Raw genomic sequence first — 26,891 nt, 5'->3', positions numbered from 1 at the left:
GCTTATTTGCCTTTTTTCTGGATTGAGGCACACTGTGCGATGACTGAAGCCCATCTGACCTAGTTTGAGTCCATTTACTGCCCCATAATGTCATAAGCTGAGGTTGAACAGACGGTCAGGGCAGACAATTGACAGGTTTTTGTATTGCAGAGGCTGCAGTTTTCCTTAAAGGGGTTGATAAACATTAGAGGTAAGCCAAAAAAAGACAAATTTTAATATGCTTAAGGTAGGGCTCGTGTGCAATTTGCACCCACAGAGTTCCACAGAGCTCTGCATATCTTCTGCAATTTTGACCCACATTCATCCCTCTTGCATGTGTGACACTTAGGCCTACATGTTGCTGTGAGCGCACATCAACATTAAGAAAGTGAAATGAGTTGTGGAAAATGTCAAATTGATTTACATCCACAAAAATAATCAAGACCTATTTCCTAGAAACATTTTAATAAATGAACCTGATGTAAAAACACATTCTGCTGAATCCTACAGATATGTGACTTGGTTGCAGAAAAGTTGAAAAAAAAATCACATTCCTTTAGGGTAAGCCAAAACAAATTGCCATCTGATGTTACATTTTGAAAATATATTTAAAGCCACTGTATTTCAACAATACTGATTTAACTTTGAGTTAGCATTCACTCTCCTCCAGTGGTTATGTTAAGTCCTGTACTTCTATCTTTTCCATAGCTGGACTTGTGGCCTACATGTTTGTCATTCCATAGTAAAGTACCAGAAGTCTGTGGCCTGTCAAACGGATGATGGCTGCGACCACGAGCCTGTTTGGCGTTCTCATCACCTCTCATCTTCCCTTCCTCTTTTGTCTGCTTTCATTTCAATTTTTCTGTACATCTCCCCTCTCTGTAGTTTTACTTTCCTCCTCTCCTCTCCTCTCCTCTCCTCTCCTCTCCTCTCCTCTCCTCTCCTCTCCTCTCCTCTCCTCTCCTCTCCTCTCCTCTTCTTCCTCAAAGACAAGAACACAGTGTCCAAACAGGCGCCCTAGACATGAACCAGTGCAGGAAACGTGGTGAAGTCACACACATTCCCCTACCTTCACAGACAAATCAGCTTTCAACACACTGACACAGTCTTAATCCCCCTGCAGTAAGTGTAATGTGCTTAGACACCACAGTACATTTAAGGTAATAAACCTAATAAGTATTTAACATCTGCTCAAATAATATGCAGTATAGCATTAGAAAATACACAACACACACTGTATCTTAAATATTTAATTAAATGTGATTGACGTTTAACTCTGCATTGCATGTATTGCTTTGAACATTCATGCTCCCATAAAGCATTAAAACATCATGCATTTTCTTCTTCTCTATACATAGAAACCATCCAGTCTCAAAGAAATGTGCATTTATCTCCTCAGTAGCCTGATAGTTGTGTCTTAGCCTGCATCCATTTCTGATAGAGGCCTGCTCTACAGCTAGCCCCCTGAGGTGGCCGCATATTTGTTGGGTGAGTAAGGAATGTGGTTACATGCCTTAGACATTAGCTATGACGGAGCGCTGGCTCCACAAGAGAGGGAGGGTGCAGGGGAGGTAGCTGAGGAGGAGGGAGGGAGGGTTGAGTCTGAGCTCACGGCAAGTGAGCTCATTCACCCCCAGAGCTCGAGGAGAGAGTGCAGCTCCGTCATCCGCTTTGCACAGGGAGAGAGAGAGAGAGAGCGAGAGAGAGAGAGAGAGGGGAGGAGGGAGAGTTGAGGGAGGAGTGTAAGCCAACAACTGAGCGAATGAGAGACAGGGAGAGTGGAGCAGCACAACAATAGTGGGCTGCTCTTCTAACCGTGGACTCATAGAGACAGAGAGAGCGCTCAGAGAGACACACAGACGCTCTGTAAACCAGCTGCAGGCAGATTACAGCTGCTGTATACATTCAGCCGCAGCACACTGTTGACTTTTGTTGTTCCTCTGGCTCTTTCTGTGGTGACCATTCTTCACCAACCACAGAAGTACTAAATATTGACGCAGAAGCATTTTAGGAATTTTTGCGGTCACTCCATGCGCAAGGGATTTTGGCCATAGGTGGACTTCTGATTGGCTTCTGAGGAGCTTGTCCACAGACTTTTTGGACTAGTGTTGTCTTTTCTTGTTCGTCTAATTCTACAAGGGTCTGGACACTTAAACAGCTGACTCGACCAGTGGACTCCAACAGGAGTTTTTGTCTACTTGGGATTTTTCTCTTTTTTCTGGGTTTACTTAAATCAGACCCCTAAGGAGAGCACTTCTGGGATTTTTGCTCTGACATTTTCGTGAGGCAAGGAGGAGGGCATTGATCGCTCCATCCCTAAAGGAAGGAGCACCAGAACATTTGCTTCTGTGTGTGTGTGTGTGCATGAGAAAGAGCGTGTTCTGGGGGATGCCTCTGGATGTGGTGATTGCTCCAGCGGAGGACTGTTTTTGGCCCGACCTGCAGGAGACAGACATGAGGCTGAAGATCAGAGTCCGCCGAATGAAGGAAGGAAGAGAGCTACGAGGTGTGTATTCACCTGGATGCAGAAGAGAAGGCGTGTGTGTGTGTGACTGTCTTTGTATCAGTGGGTTAATAAGGTATTAATAAGGTTTGGCAAGTAACACTTTGAGGATGTAGGCCTTTGTGTCCAGAGGCTGCAGAATGGAAGCTGCATGGTGGAGATGCAAGGGTTTATATTGTTTTTGTGGATTTTGCAGATGCTAAAAGAAGAAGTATACTAGGGAAGCCCTTAGTAACAGTTTGTGCACTGCAGATGAGCACAAAGGCACAGCAGGCTCCCAGGTATTGAGGTATTCCAGTCCAGGCGTGCTGCAAATGAAAGCTGGATGTGAAGTGAATGTTAAGGACGTGTATAAAATCAGTAGTGAGATTTACTGCCACAGGAGTCTAAAATAATACATCACGGAGATCCAGCCAACGTGTTAATTGTTTTCCCACCTTTTTGTTTGCACAGTTAATGTGTTTATGAGAACAGAATTGGAAGAAGGGGGATTAAGGGGATGACATCATGAAGACGAGAAGCAATGAAGAGGAAAGTGAGGACAGAAAAAAAGGACTAAAGGGGGAAAGAATGAGAGCCGTGACCCGCGGTATGACATAGTGCTCATGCTCTCTCAGCCTGTGGTCATTGAGATGTAAAACTATCACAAAGAGTCTTTCTCTTTCTCTTTCATCTCCCCTGTTCTTTGCTTTCTCTCTCTCTTGCTGGCTTTCTCTCTCCGCAGAATGGTGTCTTGTGGAGATTATGTTATCAATATGTGTGCAGTGTGCACTGCAGGTGTTTAACATAACACCTTTCACACAGAGAGATGAGGCAATGGCACTGAGGAAAAATCCTCTTTTATGCACGTTCATGCATTTTGCATTGCGTGCTTTATTTACAAAGATATTAAATTACTTCATACTCTGAAACTAAAGTTAATTTTTTATGGGTACAGTAACATTTCAGTTATAATTGCATTAGAAAGTGAGTGTTGTAATACCACTATAGATGTCATATGTATATCAGAGGAGTATCAGTGATCCGGTTTAAAGCAGTTAGCACACCTGCCGCACTTCACACAGATATGTGTGTGTTATGCACATGTGCACAATAGCCAGGTTTTGCTTGTAGAAGTGTTAAATTAAATTATGTTGCTGTGGGGAAAAACTCACACATTTATTGTCACCATTCAAATATAGAATAGTTTCCGTCACAGGTTATTTTGAGGCAGTACAACACTTTATCATGTCTCTGTGGAAATAGACTTGTGAATGCAGTGTAGGTTACAGATGAAGGGTTTACAGCCTCATACAGTAATGCAATAACAGATAGGACTGAAACAGATAATGCTGAAACAGCAGTTGATCAAAATGACATAGTGCCGCTATCTGTCCAATGAGATAAAGAAACAATAAAGAGTTTAACCATCAGCCAGGATGACATGGTAATCATACAGTATTCCCCTGCCGTCATACTGTAAACCTGACGCCCTGTTTTACAAAGCAATGACCTCATCCTACTAGCTCATCTATGGCCTGTGAATTCAGGCATTTCTGACAGACGGGCCTATCAACCGCCCACTCTACCCCCTAAACACACACACACACTCTTATAGCTTCTCCTGGCTGCAGCACAGGCCTTTGTGGAGCTGAGTGGGACATGTGTGCAATGATGTCATGTTTGGAGGGATGTGGAGGGTGGGTGGTTGTGTGTGTGGTGGGGGGGTCACATTGAGATGCTAATGTCCCCTCATAGTGGAGGGGACAGCTGGAGGGGCACAGAGGATGGCGTCATGTCTCCCCCGATATGAACCACAGAGGAGAGCGATGGAGGGGTGCGGGGTAGTCATTCAGGCAGATCAATGCCCCCAGGCTGTGTATGTGTGTGTCTGTGTGTGTCTGTGTGTGTCCCTCTCCATTAACAGACGAGTTAAAGAGGGCAACTGAAAGCAACACAGAGAGCCTGAAACACAGAGGCAAAGCAGGTGGGAGGGGGTGAGCTCATATTGATGAGGCAGTCAATGGTATGAACAGCAGTGATGTAACAGCAGAGATCCCATCAACCACAACAGCCAGGCAGGTGTTGTGTGTCTCTGTTCATCTGGTCAATAACTCTGGGATTCCACTCACATTCATCTTCCAGTTCTCTGAATCGACCCACCCAGCAGCATAAATGGCCAAAATGTGATCTAATATTTTCTGCTAAATATACACTTAAATACTGGCTGACTAATAACCTTGGACCTTTTTAAATTTCCTTCAACTGTTGACATTAAGTCACTTGTAGGAAATGACATGTGTGAAGTGAGACGGCCGCTCGCTACGAGTGAACAAAGAAGGCCTGGGCGCTCGGCTCTGACAGGCCAAAGGGGGGGAAAATAAACAGTTGCATAAGTGATGAAGTGGGCAGAGGAAAAAGGAAGTCACTGCTGGCTAGCGTTGCCGATGGCGACACAGTGCCCTCTTTCCTGGTTGTGTGTTTGCCTATCCGAACATTTTCCTTTTTTGCGCGCGTGTGTTTCAGAATTGGGTTAGTCACATCCTGTCCAAGTGTATTTTCCAGAAGTACCAGATACGTGACGTAGCACAGAACAAAATGTGACCTAGCGGCAAAAGAAAATACATTTGAGGAGTGTGGAACTGCATCACCCCAGAAAATATTAAATCTGTCCAAACTTTTAAATAAAACTTTAGAAGAAAAAACAAAACCACTAAATGCTAACACAAGCGAAAGGTGCAAAGTGTCAGTTTGAACAGCACTTCTTAAACACACTGTATATTCTACTAAGTTTAATCCAGACGTGTTAGTGTCTGCTGATTGTCATGCTTTGCTGAAGGTGAACTCATCTCTCCCACTTGACTTTCTGATGTCATCTTCATAGACAGCTGTACTGCTGTGTGTCACAGGGTATTTTCAGTGACTTCAGTGTGAGTGTACAGTGTGTGTTAATGTGTGTACTTTGTGTCCTCAGATTGGATTGGATGGATGTGTCATCATTTTCTTTTGGAGAATGTGAGGACATGTCTCTTTGGGTTATTTGCTGCCCGTGGTGTGTGTCAATGTGTGTATGTGTTCATGCACCCTTTGGACTCTTAGTGTGTGTGTTTCATCTTGACAACACTCGGGGGGACACAATCCATGGACACGAGGAGCCAACTGTCATCAACATCACTGCCCGGTCTTGTCGTCATGGTAACCTTAAGTAGAGTGGGGTCAGGTGATGAGGTGACAATAACATGCTATCTCCTGTGTGACTAACGTCCATTAGCGCTGGCTGTGTAAAGCTCCGAGTACAAGGAAGGTGTTTGTAATTGTGTTGACGTAATGTCACAGTAATGTAATAGCCCTTAAAAAACCAGGCAGGCACACTCAGTCCCAGTCTCTTATCTCTGACTTCAGTCGCTGTTAATGCCAGTAACCCCTTACTCACTCTCCCACACTAACTCAACAGTTTTCCTGCTGTTTTGTGTATATTAACATGCGATGAGGTCAGCTTCTGTAATCATGGCTGTAATCATTAATGCAGGCACACAAAAGATCAAAGGCCGAGGGTATTTTTAGTCCAGCGTTTTCATTCATGTGTTCACTTCCTCTTATGCACACAAACACACTTTCTCCCCACGCTGGCTCCACTGTGGAACGTCCTGTCTTGTGTCTTTCTAACAACTCTCTAACAATGTCCACGCATACAAAAGGGAAATGGTTTCTGTGTGACGTGTGGCTTTTCCTGTTGATTTAAGTGTCTCCAGGAACATACAACTTCCTCACACAGATACAGTATATACAGCCCGTGGCGGTAGCTAAATGGAGCAGCATTTATTATCTTCACTTGTGTGTATGTGCGTGCACTCCCCAGCAGCATGGGAACTGAGAGACCAGGAAGAAACCTTTCAAAGAACGATCCTGTCTCCATGTGTTTTATCAATTACTCACACAGTAGCAAGAATCACACTGAAAGTAGAGTTCTGTATCAGGGATAGTCCGGTGATACAAATCTTTTCATGCATACTATTGCTTAAAAATCGATACAGCATGCTTGAGAATCAAAACAGTATCAAAAATCATAACATTATAATCCTCAAGTGCATTGAGGTTTTCTTCCATTCCAGATAGTGACTCTGATGGAGCTGCACTAAGACCGCATTGTGAACGGCACATATTTGTTTATTGTACACTATAGAGGCCAAATAGGTTAGATAACAGAGTCCTGCTGGCACAGCGCTCTCTCCTGGTTCTTGTTATCTGAGTTATCTGATCACTCTTTCTCTATCCATCCATCTACCCTTTCCCTCCGTTGCTCCACTTCACCCCCCATGTGGAGCGCTGATGTCATTGCTCCGCCGGTTGCCATTAATAGCTGGAAACAGACAAGCCTTCTTCACTTTGCTCTTAAAGGGACAGCGTGCCCAAAATAGCATTGGAGATGCACCCAGCCTGCTGTGGACTTAAAAAAAATAACGCATTTTTCCATTACAATTTATCATCAGAGTATTTGCATGCATGACCTGCATCTGCACATTTGTTCTCCTTCATGTGTTGACCACACATATGGGCTAATGCTGACACTGTGTGCTCTGTGAGCCAGCAGTTGCTACATGAGTAGTGCAACTGGGTGTGTGTTACAACGGAAGGCAAAGTTCTGCCTGCACTGTGCTGTGTGTGCTACTTTAGAGCAGTGATGTCATGTCTCACTCACTCTCACTCTGTGACCGAGTGTGTATGTGTGTGTATGTGTGTGTTATGTCCCAGATTGGGTTAGGCAGCAGGGTTGAACCCAGATTAGGCTCCTTTAATCTCCTTTCTGAGGCTCAGGGTTTCCTTGAGGCATTCCACTCCCTTCTTCACACTCAGCAAGGTCTTCAATACACCTCACCCCCTCCTCCTCCCTTTGGCCCCCACCCTGTAGTTACACAACCGCGGTAATGCAGAGTAATGATGAGTGTGGGTATTTGAGAGAGAATTAAAAACAACGAGAGTGAATATTAAGCATATGTGGACTGTAAGCATGTGTCTTTCTGCAGCATACGCAGTTTAGAGCAGTATTGTGAATGTGTGCGGTTGTATGGACGTGCATGTGTACTTGTGTGTGTGTGTCTGTGTGGTGTGTGGTTGTCAGAGGGATGTTACTGGGCCTCTGTCCTGGCCCTGCACCTGTGGCCTCTCTCATTCCCTCAGCCTGACGCAATGCACTGCTACAGGACATGAGCTCATGCAGGAAACAGAGCCACACACACACACATATACACATATGCCAAAAGTGGAGCCGCCTGCCTCTTAAAGGGCCAGACACACACATTCCTGGCCGCCCAACAGTTAACCTAACTCACACACAGAAGCACACAGAGCCTCTTTTTTGCTCCTGTTGTACTAAGCAGGACCCAGACATTGTAGCCCAGATTCACCTCTGAAAGTCAATACCCTGTCTGTCTGCTCTGCTAATGGTGCAATGCTGTTGTTTTTTTCAGCTCTCTTGTTGAGTTCATAGGAATTGTTGAAGAGTTCCCAGTATGATGTACTGTATGAGCACTCAGTGGAAAACCATTAACTAAGCCGCACTCTCCTCCTCTTCTTTCTCTGTAGGAGGCTTTGCTGCATTCTCCTCTTGCTTCCCCGGCCTGTGTGAAGGGAAGCCTGCCACTGCTCTGCCTATGAGCTTATCCCAGCCCTGCTTGCCTGTGGCTAACGTAGGGCCCACTCGTATCCTGCCACACCTCTACCTAGGATCACAGAAGGATGTCCTGAACAAGGTTAGTGTCGTGGAATTCAGCCTTCTCACTCACCCATGCTGTGGAAGCGCATTTTTTTCCCTGAGACGTCAAGATAGTACGTCAAAATGAAGAAAATGTATCTCAATTAAAGAAGATCATGACAAATTGTGACAAAATAATGACTTATACACAATGTTATTCTATTGATCTGTTTTTCTTCATCAAAGTGGGAGAAATGCTCTTTCATGTTCATCAACATGGGACAAAGATTATAGGCTTGTTTTTGATTCCTGTCAACAAAACATGACCTTTATTCTTTTTGTCTTCCTCTCTGTAGGATCTGATGGCTCAGAATGGTATCACCTATGTGCTGAATGCCAGTAACACCTGTCCAAAGCCAGACTTTATCAGCGAGAGCCACTTCATGCGCATCCCAGTTAATGACAACTACTGTGAGAAACTGCTGCCCTGGCTGGACAAAACAAACGAATTCATTGGTAAGAGAGTAGAAGAAGTCATATAACAGCACATCAGTAGTACAGTGTATTAAAGTGTAACAGCCAGTGGGAGAACTGCCTTTACAATCCATCTCCAGTTATATGTGAAAGAATGCCATGACATTCAATATCACACATCCGCACATTGTCACAGTTAAAAAACACTCACGTGCAGCATACGTAACAATAGCTGCAGGTACAGCACATCCGTTCAGGTGACCCATGTATTCTCTCAGGAAATGTCAGTTTGCTTTCAGTAGACATTGATTGTTTCCAGAGACTTTTATGCAAAAGATGAGTCCTGTCAGGGATCAACAGTGTTATGTGCGTTAGAGAATTGTCATGTGTATTCATACCTGTTCGTTTTTTCCTAACAGACAAAGCTAAGGTGTCAAACTGCAGAGTCATTGTGCACTGCCTGGCTGGAATCTCACGTTCAGCAACCATCGCCATTGCATACATCATGAAGACAATGGGCTTGTCATCAGATGACGCCTACAGGTACGTTTGCTCCGCCCACCCACCACCAGCTGAGCTAAGGTGTCAGGTGTGTAAAAAGGAAACTTACTGTTGAAGGAAATGCTAGACGATTTTCTTATCCTCCCCCCAGTCGTGAGAAAAGAAATTGTTAGATGGCTGCCAGGAAACAGACTTTATACAAAAGGCTCTGTTTTTTCTTGTCTGGACAACCCTGGCACAGGATTATGTATTGTACATCAGGAAACTGTTCACACCTAACAACTAACGTAATCTAAAAAGTTTCCTTACAGATAGCATTCATACTAATAGCATAAATGTCTTTATCAAAGGTCCAGTGTGTGAGATACAGGGGCATCTAGCTGCACAAATGGAGTATAATATTCATAAATGTGTTTTCACTACTGTGGTGTAGTGTATCTATGAATGAGCTGTTTATATCAACAAGGGGAGTGGGTTGTCTTCATGGAGTCCACTATGTTACACAGCTGTGTTTCTACTGTAGTCCAGAATGAACAGACTATTGACACTAGAGAGGGTTCATTTGTGACCAAATGGCTGTTTTAAAGGTTGAGGGCAGTATGATATTGGTGGCATCTTTTGACAAAGTTTAAGACTGTCACAAATGAACTGTAATTATTTTGTTCCCTGACAGGTTTGTGAAGGACCGAAGACCGTCCATATCTCCCAACTTCAACTTCCTCGGTCAGCTGCTGGAGTTTGAGAAGGGCCTACGGTTACTCCAAGCATTAACTTCAAACTCTGATGACAAGATCTCTGAAAGCAGCCTGAAGCAGAACTCAGAGGTTAATGGCATCAGCACGTGTTTGGAGATGAATGGTCACCACAGCAACCATGATTCATCGGTGGCAGAGCTGCAGATTGCACCAGAGCCCAAGCTGCCATCACCCATCTCCCTCCAGCAAGGTTTCAACGGCCTGCACCTCTCCGCAGAGAGGATCATGGACACTAACCGACTCAAACGATCCTTCTCCCTGGACATTAAATCTGTCTATTCCCCTAACAGTCCCCACTGTCCCACCCTGGCACCCACGCACTCTGAAGATGTCCCAAAGCTGTGTAAGCTGGACAGTCCAGGAACAGGCACCTCCAACGGTATCTGCTCCCAGTCTCCCGTCCTAGACAGCCCCAGCTCCTTAGATTCACCATTCCCCTCACCAGGCAGTGGGGGCAGCATTGGAGGTCTGGGGCATGGGGGAAGTGAAGGAGTCCATCGATCTAGTTCTTCCTCGTCCAGGCCCAGGAGGAAACCCAAGCACAGCTCTGGCACTTCCCCAGTCCACCATATACACCAACCCCCCCAGTCCCTCAGTTTGTCACTGGACAACAAGAGCCCGACCCTGGAGGAGAACCTAAAGGGCTCCTTACTCCTGTCACTACCCTCCCTTCCTACTGTGGGGTCTGGAGCAATGTGGACCAAACACAGAGACACTGTCCAGGCCACCACTCCTGTCACTCCCGTCACCCCTACAACGGATGCCCCCTGGCACTTTGGGGCGGAAGAGGGTGGAGAGGGAGAGATGGAGCTTGGTGGAGGAGGGATCGGAGGGGGAGAGGAGTCGTCGGTGAGGTTTGGGAGCAGTTCGGCTTACGTGGCGTTCGGCTGCAGTGAAGGTGTGCGGTTACGAGATAAATCCCAAAGGGAGAAGTCCACAGCTCTACCGACACAGAGAGACCACCGGGACTCCACATCAACAACGTCGTCCTTGTCCAACAATGCAAACAACAGCGGGACGACGCCGGACAAGCAGTTCAAGCGACGCAGCTGTCAGATGGAGTTTGAGGAGGGTATCTCTGAGACACGGTCCCGAGAAGAACTGGGGAAGATCGGGAAACAGTCGAGTTTTTCTGGGAGCATGGAAATCATTGAGGTATCCTGACAGATAATGGACATGATCGGGGCTGTCCCTTGGGGGCAAAAATGGACCTAATTAGAGGGAGTGCACGAAGAGAAATAAAGGGAAGGTGTTTTAGTGTTCCCTTCACAGACAGTGTTAAAGACTCCTGCTGAGGAAAGGGCAAATTGATACACAGAGTTAATGTGAAAAGATCAGCAAGTGAACTAGCATTTGCACTTGGACTAGTGCTGTGTATCACTCTGACAGACAGACCCACAGACAGAGCCTGAGATGCGGTGCTTAGCAGACCATAACCATCGTGAACTCTCATACAAACCTGAAGAAAAGCCTGGGGGAAAGCGGCGTAAAGGGGGGTGACTGTAGGTACTGAGATGATTCTTTTTTTTTTTTTTGTTCTTTTTTTTGAGCTCTGTCACAGATTAAAAAGAAACGACCCAGGCCAAGTATCGTGTTGCATCCTTATTATATGGAGCCTCCCTGTTTTGACAGAGTTCAGACTTAAACTGCTTGCCTGTGGTCAAATGTAATGTGCTTCAGTGGGTGTTTAGCTCGTGATTTGAACCAAGCCCCCTGTGTCTCCTTCCAAAAGCTTCACCCCAGTGTCTGAAAGCCTCCGAACCTCGCACGACGACGTCCAACCCCTTCCCCAGCGGCTCTGCCTGCTGCAAACTCTGCATTACATCAACAACAGACTCCTTACAACAGCACCGTCTCCTCACACCACCACAGCACAAAGCAGAGATCCCAAACAGCGTTTTTTTCTGTCTTTACCAAGGACTCAATCGAAAGGCGGTACTGCATCCAAAAAACAATGAAGGATCCTCAGCATTTTCATGATGCTGATGAAAAGATTTTGAGTTGAAGACTCTTTGCGACAGGCATTGTTTCCCCATGTTAAAGCACACAGTGTGTCTGACTTTGACTTCCTTGTTTCCAGTGTTAACTGATGGGACTGAGGTTTCGGGATGGTGTTGAAGGATTAGCTTCAAATCCTTTATGGACCCCTCAACCCCCTCCCACTGCTCCCAGTCACCTACTATGGTCACCACTGAGCATGCACCAGAAAGGCTGACTACAGACAGACAAATACTATATATACAATATGAATATATATAGCAATTTTAATGGACTTCTAATGGACTTTTTGTTCAGTTATAGTTTTAATTTATTGTATTGGTTCATTCTGGTAATGAGAAATAATATAATGTTTTGTGGATTTATTTCATTTTCTTTTGTTGAATTATTATTATTATTTGCTGTATGGTATTTATGAACACACATTCATACAAATACACACATTCAACAAATTCAAGTGAGCAATATGTGCTGTTCCTTCTTTGGGGAGAGTGATGTATGACTTTGAAATGCACTTTTCTGCTTTCTGATAACCAAGTCCAGTCACCATAGACAAAAGCCAAGTCTTGAATTTTGATAGTACAAGTATAGAGGCCTCTGTTTGGCGTTAGCAGGATGGTACAGACATCCCAATAGTAAGATCTTAAAGAACAGGGTTTCTGTTTTGGCTCATCTGCAGCGTGAATTCATGGATTTGTCACAACTGAGGGCTGTTAAATGAAGAGACTGTTTTGTTTAACTGTTTGTATGCAAAGACAGACAGAGAAGCCGCTCTGCCTCTCTCTGATTCTTCTCATAAATAGTAAACCACAATGCTAAAAACATTGTTTTGCCATGTAGGAGTGCTTGCATAACAACACGTATATGCAAACAAAATGCACACTCTTCAACAAGTTTGAGATTTACAGACTCTTGCCGAGTGTCCTCTCCGAGCCAGCACCAGTTTGCCATCATTATAACGCGTCCCACCAAAGCTAAAAAGCAACACATACACACATCCTATACTGTATGCACTTACACATATACTCACACATGTAAAGCATAGGCCCTACACACACCCTTTTGTTCATTCTCAGGGGATCTTTCAGTGAGCCAAGCCCAGCACAGGGTACACAGCTGCTGGTACATCAGCACAATGCATGTCCATAAAGCTCCCTCGCTACTTTTTTCTCTTACTGTCTTTTCTTTTCTTTCTTAATTTTTTTTCTTTATTAAAAACACCACAACAACTTGGACAGAAATAAAGAGGATCGTCATGTCCTGAGGCGAAAGAAATGAAAACTTTGCTCTCCTGGTGCGAGATTATTTATTTATAATGTAATATGTGTATTTTCTTCCTTTCCCTGCCCCCCACTGATTAGCTTTTCTCTCCAGTGATCTCTGACCTTTGACCTCCTGCTACTGCAGCTACAGTAAATTCAAATAGATTCCTGTGTTCAGTTTTTTTTCCCCGTAAATGGCACGAGGCTCAAGCAACCTGTCCTCTCCTTTCCCTCTCTATATTTTTAATCAATGTTGTTAGAATTATTTATGAAATGTAACAAAGATGATGCAGGCTGTCCCATTTGCTAAAACTGTGGTTATTATTATTATTATTATTATTATTATTATTATTATTATTATTATTATTATGTGTAAATAGCAACGCATCTAAGAACACTGATGAATTTAGATGAGTTTTTAAAAGAAAATCCTGATACCTTAGGCTGCTTGACGCAAAAATACCTCAGGTTCTATTGAAAGGCTTTTCCTTCCCCTGTACATGTTTTGTGAAAATGAGACAAAATACAGACATGACAAAATACAACCTCTTCTCTGCTTCTTCTTTTTTATCTTGTGTGTCTGCATGGGGGCTAAACTGGGATTTGGGGAATTCCACCAAACACAGTTACGCACACATTACAACATCCTGAGTCCTGGATTCTGGTTATTGATTTTGTATTTAACAAACTCCACTCTGGCCACATAACACGGTTCCATTGATTTTTTTTTTTTTCTCTTTTTTTTTTTTTCTCCTCCACTCTGTATGAATGCCACATGTGCTCACCCATGAGCTGATAGGATTCTGAATAATTTAATAGAGTGGAGTTAATTTTTTTTAAAAAGCAATCATTGTCACAATATCACATTTACACCAAATTATGTAAAGTAACAGATGACATTCATCACAGTTCATTACATTTACATAATATGGACATTGTCTGGCAATGCAGTACAAAAGAAAAATACATAAAATACAGTAGAACACACAATCACATTCATATATATGATAATAAATTGCTTCTTTAAGTTGGATTAAAAAAAATATTTATGTGAATGAAAAAATCTGTGATATTTATTAGTTACTATTTACTTTAATATTTAGAAGTTCTTTGTATATTTTGACTATAAAATCAGAGTCTGCCATGCAAAAGTTAATATTTAATACATGTAGTTAAATATAAACAGTTTCCATATAAAATTGAAACAAATATGATGCACTCATGGTTTAGTGTTAAAAAAGTCTGCAATGTTTCAACTCTTAAATTATGCTATAAACTTTTATATGCATTGTAGCCATTATTATTTTTATAATGAACAGCTAAGAAATACGAAAGGAGAGTGGAGCTTTGTGCTGCTTATGAGCCAGTCATTTTTTGGCATTAGCTAACTCAATTTTTAAGCCGAATACTGTCCACATCCATGACAAGAGCACGGTGAATGAATTTTCCCTTGGGGATGAATAAAGTTAATCTGTTAACAGCATCTAGACTGAGTTCCTTAATTTAACTTGGAGTAAGTTTTTCTGTGAAACTCCTCTTTTCTGCTCCTCTACAGCAGCTACATTGTTTAACTATTGACTACTAGCTTAGAAAGGCAGGCAGCTAACATCAACAAAAGACCAGCTCCACTCCAAACTTCAGATAAATATGCACAAATGTTACATATTAAACCTTAAAGGGTACCTGTAGGGAATTTTCATTGCTAGCTATTTCAAAAGATCACATATAATACTAGCAATTCTTTCCGGTAACTTACATTATAGCCTGTCAAGTACTAAGCCGCTGCTCCGTCAGTCAGGCATGGTCAGTGACATGTTGCCTTCTTCATGGGCTGTTTTAGCACTGACAGTGACGAAGCCTTGTTGTTTTGTCCGTTTCCCTGGGCTGCGATGGACTGGTCACTGACCCCGTGCAGCAAACACTAGTCTAAGATGACACATCATCAACCAGTGCTGGGTCGGGTCTCTAGGACAATGGTGAAGTACAAAGCTGACAGCTGCACAAACAAGTGCGAACACATGCTTTCCACTCAATCTTGCTCACTGACTGCTGCTTGTTTTCTTGCACTTGATCACCTGGAATCTACGAGGGTACATCACTTATGGCTGACAATGGCTCCTCCCCATAGGTTCTGCCCATGCACACAATTCACATAGTAAAAAGGTCCGGTGTGACTTTACGGTGACTTTTCTTGTTACTGAATTCGCGTTGTATGTTTCGCCAGTTCTTATGGCATTTGGCGTGCTATACGTTTGCATTTTTGTCCTTTCGTGTGTTATTCAACGCCATTTGATCGCGTGTCAATTTATGCTAAGATCTCCAGTTCACATAACCCTAATCCCTAACTATAACCCTCAGTGCGTGGTATTTAACGCAGCGTGAACATGCCATTTAACGCCAATTAAAACTGGTGTGTATATTAACGTGATTTCATGATATGACATTGAAATTTGTACCTCTCTTGCTTATAAGTTAAAAACAAAGCACAATTACAATTAGCATTAGCATAAAGCATGACCGGTACAGGTACACTTTAAAAACCCTTTAAAATGCTCAGGCTCCTTCAAAACTATAAAAACTTAATTTCATTTTAAAATGTAGTTGTGAGGGCAGAACGTGAAACTGCTCGAAATGTTGAAGAAAAGAAATTCCAAAATATCTGTAAGTACAGAAGAAGTGGAATAAATGTAGGCCGACCTGTTGATGCAGAACAAAGGGAATGGAAAGTGGGTTTGTTAGGTCACTAAAAGTCCCTACGACAGATACTTGAGATGAATGAAAACAAAAAGGACCGATTAAACTTCTTTAATGAAGTAAAAGTGGAAAAAATGCATATATGTGTCATCTTGTTTAGGGATTCACAGATGTATCCTCTAGACATCAGTATTCTCATGGTATTGATTTTTCTTTCTTTTCTTTTTTTTTTGTATGAATTTATACGTTTGAATCGATGTTAATTGAAAGATAATATGATGAGAAAGACTGAAAATAGCAATTATTTTTCTATAATAATAATAATAATAATAATAATAATAATCCCTTCTTTATCAAGCGGAGGTTAAATAACAAACCTAATAAACAAACAGAGAGTAACAACATTTTCAAGATCATCTTTTTCCTCATTTTCATCTTTACGTCACATTAGTTTTTATTACCTCTATACCAGGGGTGTCAAACTCATTTTCTTCTAGGAGCCACATTCAGCCCAATTTAATCTGAAGTGGGCAGGACCAGTACAATAATAGCATGACAACCGATAAATAATGATGACTCCAAATTGTTTTAGTGCAAAAAATAATGTTCAATTATGCCAATATTGACGTTTACAAACTATCCAAACAAAAAGGATGTGAAAAACCTGAAAAAAAACGGAATGTGTTAAGAAATAAAAGTACAACTTTATCAATATTATGCCTCGACTTATCATTTATACATGTGCACAAAAACATTTAGTAACAGGCAGAAAATTGTTAAAATTGCGCTTAATTTTCTTCATTTCTTCATTTTGTTCAACTTATTCACATTATTGTGAATGGATGGTTTGTTAATATAAACATTTTCATAATTTAATGTTTTCTGCACTAAATCAAAGAGAAAAAATTGGTGTTGTCATTATTTATAGGTTATTATGATATTATTTTTGAGTTTGATGCCCTAACTTGCACTTTGCAAATTCATCCCATGGGCCAGATTGGAACCTTTGGCAGGACGGTTTTGGCCCCAGGGCCGCATGTTTTACACCTGTGCTCTATACAAATGTTTTCTGTTGTGTTCTGCGAGACAGTTTCATCTTGTATTTTTTAGATTAGTTTTACATTATTGTCATGATACACACTGATGGATACAGCAATGGACTGTCTTTTCTATGTAATTGTTCCATACATTTAGGTTGACATTAGTGTTGATATTGTGAAAGTGCAGGGTGACACTAAATACTTAGTATTTAAACTAAAGAAGCCTGTTTCGATCATGTAAAGACCAGACAGTTGGAAAAACACAAGTACCTGAAAACTTTACTTAAGTACAGAAATGAAGGCTCTGTGTGTTCATCAGCTACGCCTGATAGTAATGCTGCTTCGTCGTTCCTTGTTGTCTCTTAGATCAGATTGACTCATTGTCTGGTATTATCCCTGTGCTTCCTCTTCTCTTTCCCAGCACACACATGCACGTGCGCACGCACACACACACACACATACACACACACACACACATATTCAGTGTACGTGGCTGGTGTTCCAGTCTTCGCCACCCTGTTTCCCTGCTCCACCTCTTCCTTATCTGAGTGCGTCTGTGGGTTCAAGGGAGGGAGGCCAGGCGGCTGTTGAGGGTGCGGTGTTTGTCGATGATGATGTGATGTGTTTGAACAGTGGCGGTTAGCTCCAGGGGATGAGAGAATGAAATGAGGTAGCAGTGTGTGTGTTTGTGTGAGAAAGAGGAAGACAAAGGGAGGTATTTGCCCCCCAGTGTACATAGTGTACAACGACATCCCAAAAAAAAAAAGAGAAAAAAACGTCTAAATCCAGCGGGGGGCCAATTCGTTTCGTCCCTCAATGGGGGCTTGACTACAAAAGCAGTTTTGGTTTCATGATGTCATGGAGGAATTTCACCTCATGCAATCAGACAACATCTCACCATAAACAAAAACGTCCCACATTCTCAAAGCGCGGGCATTTCTAGCCAGAACAAGCAGTGTGTTTGTTGTAGCGGACCTGACGGATGAGGAAAAGCAGCAAATCCTTTCTAAAAGTACACACACACACACACACACACTCATACACACTTATACACACACACAGACTCATACACATGCAAAACCAGACGGCCCTTGGCCTTTTTCAGTGAGTACAATGCTTTTTTAATGAGCGTTTCAGTAAGTCCAATAGGAGACAGGCAGAGGTAATGGCATTACCAGCATCTCCAGCTGAGTCCCAGTGCTTTCTGTGGGTGTGTGTGTCTTTACTTTATGGCCATCATGGGAATTCCCCCTGACAAGACCACCATGGTAATAGAATACACAGTAAATCCCGCTTTCTCACTTTCATCCACTCTGACATGAGCGGCCTGCCCGGCATGCTGCTGTGTGTGTTTATCACCTGGATCACAGTGGATAATCCTTTCACAATATGCCTCCTCTGTGTGTGTGTTTGTTTTTCAAGGTGCCCTCAGCTTGTATAATATGGATCTGCATCTCAGGAAACCTATCCGTCTACAGTCTGTCCCCCTGTGCTGAAGTCTGCACTTCCAACGCAGGTTTCCTGTTGCAGATATACTGCACTGCTTCAGCACCCTGAAATAGCTTCCTCTAGGTATTTTTCATTTTACTGTAACCATATTTCAGCTGGGTTAAGTGGTCTTGCAGTCACTGCAAAGTGTCTTTTCCTTTAAGTTGCTGAAATCATCTAATACCACGATGCAGCATTTAATGTTTGGAGAATTACATTTCCCCCTAAAGCGAGGTTATTATAGTGAATGGAAATCTGTCTGAAACTAAGTCTGAAATAAAAATTGGAGGTGATTGTAAAGAGGAGTTGGTAATATTATTTATTTTGTTGTTGTTGTTTTTTATTGTTGTGTTTATTGTTTTGTTTTGTTTTTTCTCTTTTTTTATGTTAAATAGGTCTGTAGGTTTGTTGTATAATTTGTTGTTTTTTACCTCCACCAAAGAGGTTATGTTTTTGCCAGCGTTGGTTTGACTGTCTGTTTGTCTGTCTGTGTGCAAGATAACTCAAAAAGTTATGGACAGATTTGGATGAAAATTACAGGAAATATTGATACTGGCACGAGGAACAAATGATTCAATTTTGATGGTCATCGGGTGGGGGGGGGGGGCGGTGGGGGGGGGGGGGGGGGGGGCGCAGCATTTATCTGCCTTGGCAGAGGTCTGTGCTCTCTGAGTGCTTTTCTAGTTTTGTATTGTGTCTGTGTGGTTCCTTGTGTCTAAGTACATGTTTATATAAACATATATAGTTTAAAATTTTTTTAAAAATTGGAGGTGAAATTTTTGAAAAATTCTTAAAAATAACTACACCTAAAATGAACAGAAGTGTTAAAAGGACTTTGCACAATATGACATTTTGAATAAAAGCTTGTTCTATAATCAAATTTGATATTATTCATATTTTATCCTACAATTTTTCGCTTCTAGCTTTTGTCATCACTCCTGAAAAACTAAATCACTTACTGAAACCAAATAATTAGTAGAACTAAAGCTGCATATGTACAAAAAACACAAGTAAACAAAATGGAAAAATATATATATATAATTTTAAAGAGGATATAGTTCTCCAATGAACACACTAGACTAGATAAAACTCAGATGTGTACTATGTGTATATTCATATGTGACTGTTTTTGTGCACGATTTTGAGTCATCAGTGCATGTGTGTGTGTATGTAAATGAGTAGTGCATATGCAAAACACTGCCAAATGAAGAAACAAGTATTTCACTGTGCACACTGACATACAGTAGGTTTTGCAGGGCAGCATGACTTGTCTGGTAAATCCCCCACTAATAATTCGATGCCAGGAAGAAGTGACATCAGACAGAGATTGAAGGTTTATTATAATGTGATTATTAATGTCTAGTTACTCTTTTATTTCTGTTAACTGTTTTCTAATGAGTATTTTTTTATTTAATCACATAGAGTGGAGTGTGTTTGTTATGTTGAGGCCTGTGTTGAACTGTCCAACCTAAAGCTAATTTCAGATGGGATAGACAGTAGCCCCCCTCACATGACCCTACAGAAGGTTAAGCACTTATAAAATGAATGAATGAATTAATTAATTAATTTTCAGTCATCTTCCTGATTTTCTTCATCCTCTGTGATTTTCGACCACTTCAACATTTGCACCACCAGCCTACCAGTCTCAGAGGTCTATTCTGATTCACTGCTCAGGTCTGTTCACATTGTTATTTTTTTTTAAGTAATCACAATTTTAAACAGAAACACATCCACAAAACCAGTGGGGTCAAAAGTCTGCAGATCACTTCTCTCAGCAAAACAGTGAAAATACTTAGATTAGATTAGATTTAATTTATTGGTCCCCGTGGGGAAATTCATCTTCACTGACTGAAAACATTACAGGAAAAAAAAAAAAAAAAAAAAAACAACAACTAACTATCCAACCTTACTTTTCAGCAAAAATAAGTAATGCCAGTATTCAAAAAAGTTTGCTTTTGGATTCATTTGGTTGTTGCATGATTGTATGCGTTGCATTTGAGTGACACTCTCTAGAGCACAGTTGTTATTAATCTCCATTTGGAGTGAAATAAAAGTTGCATGAATTCTGATCTGACTGTTCAGGGCGAGGCTGCATTGACAAAGATCAGATCTGTATCTGATTCAGGATGTCATGTGGATGTGGCCCAGATCAGAATTGAAAGGACCTGATTCCAGAGTTACATATGGGTGAAAAGATCCGATTCAGGACACTTTTGCCTGTGGTGTGATCATAGGTTATGTGATCCTGAATCAGATATAGATGTGATCTTTTGCAATGTGACTTCAGTTTGCAGTCAGATCAGAATTCATGGGACTTTTACTTTACCCTAGATTAAGGTTCATCACACCTCTGCGCTGGACAGAGTCACACAAATACTAAACAAAATGAGATCAAGTTTAAACGTGCAGCAAACACATGAATGCAGCATTAAAATGAATATAAAAACATCAAATGTAAAAGTGAAACAGTGAGAGGGACAGTTTTTGCATCATTACTACATGATAACATTCACATATTTTATGGAAAAATAACACTTGATACATGCATAACCTGTACTTGAAGTATTTTCAGGGAGTCGTTAGTATTTTAACTGAAGGAAACAATCTGAAAACGTCTGACATCAGTTGTTTTGTGCATGTGTCTCAGTTAGGGTGAGGAGCTCGGGGTAGAGTTACTGCTCCTCCACATCGAGAGGGGCCAGCTGAGGCAGGATGTGTTCCAGGCATGTCCCACCAGGAGTAGGCCTCGGGGAAGACCTAGAACACACTGGAGAGACGATGGGAACACCTCGGGATCCCCCTGGAAGAGCTAGAGGAGGTGTGTGGGGAGAGGAAAGTCTGGGCATCCCTGCTTAGACTGTTACCTCCAAGACCCAGCCCCAGATGGATGGATGGAAGGTTGGACGGATGGATGATGGACAGACAGATGGATGGATGGATGGATGGATGGATGGATGGATGGATGGAAGGTCGGACGGACGGATGGATGGATGGAAGGAAGGATGGAGGGATGGACGGACAGATGGATGGATGGATGCACGGACGGACGGACGGACAGACGACGGATGGATGGATGGATGGATGGATGGATGGATGGAAGGACGGACAGACGGATGGATGGATGGATGGATGGACGGATGGACCTACAGATGGACGGGCGGGCAGACGGACGGACAGACGGACGGACGGACAGATGAATGCATGGATGGAAGGAAGGAAGGACGGAGGGATGGACGGACAGATGGATGGACGGACGGACGGACAGACGGACGGACGGACGGACGGACGGACGGACGGACGGATGGATGGATGGATGGATGGACGGATATGTCTCAGTTCAGGATGATGACATGATCACACTTGAGTCTGATATGACCACATAAAAAAAGGTTTTATTTTAGTTCTTTGTATTTGTACTATTCCTGTACTTTGTAATGTCCAGGTTTGCACATGATGATGGCATCCTGTGTGGAGCGGTCTGTACCTGAGTGGATGAATGGGTGGTAATGTTTTGTGTTGGTAACAGAGCGTGCTGTGTTTCATGCCACTAAAGCCCTTTTTAATTGAACTGAATGTCTTACACATTGCTCCATGCTGTGTGTTGCCTGTGTGAGAGTGTGTGTCCTCCCTCTCACGTCGGCTGATGGGTACCAGACGTATCCACACTCAGGGTCTGCCTGGCGCCTGATCCCAGGCCTTCTATATGGAAACAGTTAGGAACCGTTACGTCAGCAGGCTACGGCACTTTCTGCTTTTCCACTCACACACACATGCATTAGAAAAGTACTAACACACACATTTTGACTAAAACATGCCCTCTTTTTCTTCCTTTCTTTGTCCTCTGTTGCTCCTTTTTTGCACACTTTAATCTCACACACACACTCATTACACACGTTCACTGCTCGAAAGTTGCGTCAGCACAGCATTCCACACTTTTCCACACGTCACTGAGGGTGACTGCCTCCAAACAGCATTTCTTGCCCTTTTTTTTCCATGGAAAACTCTTGTCCTTATATAACCCTGAGTCTGGCAGCCTGCTTGTCCTACTAGTTCTCTCTCTTAGCCTGTCAGCCTCTCTTTAACTTCTCTCTCATCCCTATCCATCTCTCACGCAAGTGGGTAAAAAGTAGAGCTGTGTGGGCAGGGAGGCCGGGCAGCTTGTGGTAGTTCCCCTCTCCCCGGTGCCAGGCCAACAAGAGCCTCGGAACAAACGCATGTGTCCAATGTTTCCTTCCTGCTGCTGCCCTTGTGGAGTCAGAAGTGCATTCATGAGCTCGTCTTCATTTCAGCAGGAATTACAAGTCACCGCAGAGACATGAGCTAAATAAATGAACGCAGGGAGATCATTAGTGCATTGGCTGCAACAGTTCAAGTGTGTGTCTGTGTGTATTTGGCTGCCTCTGAAACTCAGCAGGCCTCAGGTAATCCAACTTAATGCAGTTAAGGGTTGTCATGGCCACCTGTGTGTTGCACACCGCAGAGTTACAGCAAGACAAGAGGGGGTGTCTAGACGGGCAAATCACTGGAAAACAAAGAAAGGCTGCAAGGGGCACGATGTGATGTCTGGAATGTGTGTGTTTGACATGAACCGCACAGAGATGAGTCATAGAACCAATGTGTGATCAGGGTGGAGTTTCATTAGAACATGTACACTGGCTTTATATTATTGACATCCTTGCAGGTGATTTTGTTGTGATGTGGTTTGGTTTATGTGGTGCATCAACAGAAACAGACAGTTCCTCTGATGTTCAGGTAGGTGTTGTCTGACTGGCTGCTGCCACCTACTGCTGGATCCAGGACAAACTCAGCAGCTCTGCTTCGTCCTCAGACAGGAAGGTGAGAGAGGATCAATAATTTTGTTCCACAAGTCAAGCCAGCGGCAGATTAAATGTTCATCAGTCTGTCAGTACTCATGTTTCGCTTAGCATTTGCTTTGTTTTTTATTTTTTTTTATTTTCAAGGAACGAAACAAAGTGAATGGACAAAGAGACACACAGTGTGTGTACCTCTGTATTTCAGTCTCTGTGTTTTTATGTAGCTGCGAGCCACTACCTTTTCACTGTCAGTGTGTGTACATGTGTGTGAATGTATGTTCGAAGTGCTGACTAAAGCAGCTGGAGCTGCTGACATCTGTCTCTGTCTTTCTAACGGTGGAACAAACTGCTACTCTTTCTCTCTCTCTCTCTCTCTCTCTCTCTCTCTCTCTCTCTCTCTCTCTCTCTCTCTCTCTCTCTCTCTCTCTCTCTCTCTCTCAGCATCAGCTCCATCAGCACTCTCTGCCCAGGTCTAAACCCCATCAATGCAACCAATGCAAACACACACACACACACACACACACACCTACACACACACACACACACACACACACACACACACACACACACACACACACACACACACACACACACACTGTTCCTGCTACTGTAGTCAGCAACACACAGCATACAGCAGCGCATATCCCATATCTCAGCATCTGCACCTCTAAAACCACATCCCAGACCACCACAGAAGAAAAAAGTGCTTCAAGTTTTTGTGGCACCACTGACATAAGGTCAGACACTGCCTCATCCTGTTAAATGATGAAGCCAGGATTAAAAACAGACTTCTATAGTCACAGGTCTGGTTTTGACACATACTTTCCCCTCAAGTTGTGAACACCAGAGGAGGTTGGAGACCAGCGAAGTAATTGAATGTAACCGTCCCTTTGTATTAAAGTTTACAACTACACTCACTAGTTACAGTAACTATGAAAGGTTTATTTAACAACAGTCTGGTAGATACCACCTTAACAATAAAGACAGTCATTAGAAATGATTAATATATGTGAATTTTCAAAATACATCACTGATTGATAGAGCTGGCATTTACAATAAATAATAAAGAAAAATACAGAATAATAAAGAACTGCAAATTATATCGTATCAGAACTGTTTTTGCCTTTAATTCTTTACATGAAGTCTTGAAGTTTCCACTTATCAGGTTAAGCTGCATTAGGTAAAACATTTTATTACATACTGATTCACTCTTATGATGTTAATGTTAATATGGTAATTCTTGCTTCAGATTTTCAGATCAGATACAATAATTATCTCTTTTATCAAATATATGGCTATGAGTCAAAAATACAATAAAAAACCACAACTGCATCCTATTGCGTTGGCTTAGAGTTATCCAAAAGGATTTGTTTTGGGATTACAATTCTACAATTTAGTTGCAAAATACTGAAGTGCCTTAAACATACTCCAGTGGAGGTCTATTTCACTGATCCATATTTACACCTGCAGTTAACAGCCGTCTGTTTTGACGCTGAATCTTCAGTGTTTGCCGCTGACACACAGCGTCTGTGGCTGCTGCTCTGTTATCATTTCTCTCCTCTCTGCCCATGACCTCAGAGCCACATGCGAGCTATTTCTGTTAAGTTGCTTCTGGCTGAAAATGACTTCATGTCTGATTTGCTGTAAAAAAAAAAAAAAAAAAAAAACATAAAAAAGGGGGGGGGGGGGGTATCTATGTCTAATGCTAAATGTACAAGCACTAGTTAATATCACTATGAGGTAAAACTGAAGACCAAGACTTGGACCACTCAGCTGATTTCTTTTGTTGACAATCTGAGATGCTTCCTTCAGTCTACTGATGCTGGTAGCTTCATTTCTCTTTTCTTTTGTTTATCAGTTCCATCTCTGCATCACCTCCCCTCTTGTTCTCCTTCTTGTTCTTAACCCCCCCCCCAGACTCCATCCTCTGCTTTCCTCCATCTCATTCCTTCTTGGGAGTGCTGGTGCCAGGTAGGTCTGCAGACATGAGTAATGTGGCTAAGACTGACTCATACACTAAAGACATCAGCCGTCAGTGTGGAGCCAGCAATGACACAAGCACACAACACACATACACACACATTATATACTGAACCGACACACAGGCAGACAGACTCGGCAGCGCCAACAATCTGAAACCCAGTCATACAAATGGACATATCATCACCTTTTACTATGTGATCATTACTGAGAAAATGAAAATGAATCCATCAGATGATGAGATGACATCAGACTGCTGACAGTAAACATGTTGTGTCTGACACACACAAGTGGAGCTGGAATTGTGTATACCGACTACACAATAGAAGGGCACAGTGTTTGGCGTTTCCTATATTAATAGGAAATTTTAGTTTTGTGTTTCATTTTTGATGAAAACTACTGCTACAGTCCAAATTTTAGTGCATTTTAAACAAATCCCTTAAAGAAAAAATAGTTTTAGTTGAAGTTAACCCATAAAGACCCAGTGCCATTTTTGTGGCTATTACCAAATGATTTTTTTCCTCTCTATTTAACCTTTACTTCAATGACTTGTCATCATTTATTACAATATTGCTCTCTGTATTTTTTATTTTCCACTGTAAATCATGCATTTCCTTTTATTCAACCCTTTCATGCATAGTGGTCACTACAGTGGACAGCTATTCTACTGATGTTCTCTTGTATATTCATGGATTTTGTTGTTTTAGTTCTGTATCAGCCAACATGCATCATCCCATGCACTGCAATTCATACCATTACTGTAACTTTGCTGATCTGCACTAACATGTTTGAGTGTAAAGCAAATACTTGTTATTGTTATTAGACTGCTTTTTTTTTTTTTTTTTTTTTTAAACAAAATGTGTTTCTTTTTGCATATTATCTCCATGAAGTCAGTAATGACTAGTATTAGAGCATGTTAAAATGTGAGAAAACATCTGATTAGCAGCTTTAAAAAGTCTTTATTTCATAGATTTCACACAGTATATCAGTGAATACACGTTTCTTTGCTTCAAAAATTAAACCCATGGTGTGCAGCTGCAAGTCCATGAAAAATAGGTTCATAAAAAAATTTCAATCACATTTTTTTTTTAATGCCTAAAGAAGAATAAAAACACTCTTGTTTAAGGCTCTCATAATTCATGCATGAAAGGGTTAATTTCCTATACTTAATTTAGATGTTTATGAAAACTCAAAGTAAACTCAAAGGTTAGGAGATAACTGAGGAAAAAGTGACGTTTTCAGCAAAAATATCAATAACTAAATGTAAAAACATGCATTTCCATCCACTGTCATTGACCAGACTCCATAGGTTTTACTGGTGAATCGATGTTTTTGGTGGTTTTGGTTGACGGCGGATGTTTGGGTCTTTATGGGTTAAATGTGGTGACCTTTGTACAGTAGTAAATGAGAGGACCTATAAATGACAAGATGTTCCAAACTCCACGTCACAACAACAAAGATGTAGTTTTATTTTTGTGCTACCATCATGATAATAAAGTTGTGACAAAAAGTCCAAAAGTCCATAAACACTGTCACTATACTGCAAAGGGCTCACTTGCATAGGCGTAGCATGGTTATAGAAATCTACAGAAAAAAATGCCTTGATTTTTTTTTTCAGATTGCAATAATAATAATACACATCAGATTTTTAAATCAGCTGTTCCAAATTAAAACATTGTTATGATTTGATGGGAACGCAAAAATAGATCTCGTAAAGCTACAAAACAAATGC

At 41.9% G+C, this 26,891-nt stretch overlaps 1 protein-coding gene across 4 annotated transcripts in view; it reads left to right on the top strand.

The window, feature by feature from the left end:
* The window catches only part of dusp8a (dual specificity phosphatase 8a), a 50,953-nt gene extending 37,265 nt beyond the window's left edge, over nt 1-13,688 (top strand). Inside the window, exons 1-5 of one of the 4 annotated variants that reach the window (XM_030137471.1) lie at nt 1,610-2,515; nt 8,045-8,211; nt 8,510-8,669; nt 9,047-9,170; nt 9,802-13,688. In XM_030137471.1, the coding sequence (XP_029993331.1) occupies nt 2,344-2,515; nt 8,045-8,211; nt 8,510-8,669; nt 9,047-9,170; nt 9,802-11,047 (1,869 nt within the window). In that variant the 5' untranslated portion in view covers nt 1,610-2,343 and the 3' untranslated portion in view covers nt 11,048-13,688. Of the gene's footprint in view, nt 1-1,609; nt 2,516-8,044; nt 8,212-8,509; nt 8,670-9,046; nt 9,171-9,801 lie in introns of those variants that run through there. The other 3 variants (XM_030137472.1, XM_030137470.1, XM_030137469.1) reach the window with 3 other exon arrangements.
* The last annotated feature ends 13,203 nt before the right edge of the window (nt 13,689-26,891 follow it).

Source organism: Sphaeramia orbicularis, chromosome 6 (assembly GCF_902148855.1).
Source record: "Sphaeramia orbicularis chromosome 6, fSphaOr1.1, whole genome shotgun sequence".
Taxonomy (NCBI): Eukaryota; Metazoa; Chordata; class Actinopteri; order Kurtiformes; family Apogonidae; genus Sphaeramia; species Sphaeramia orbicularis.
The sequence above is the reverse complement of the archived record's forward strand: the minus strand, read 5'-3'. Positions and strand labels throughout refer to the sequence as shown.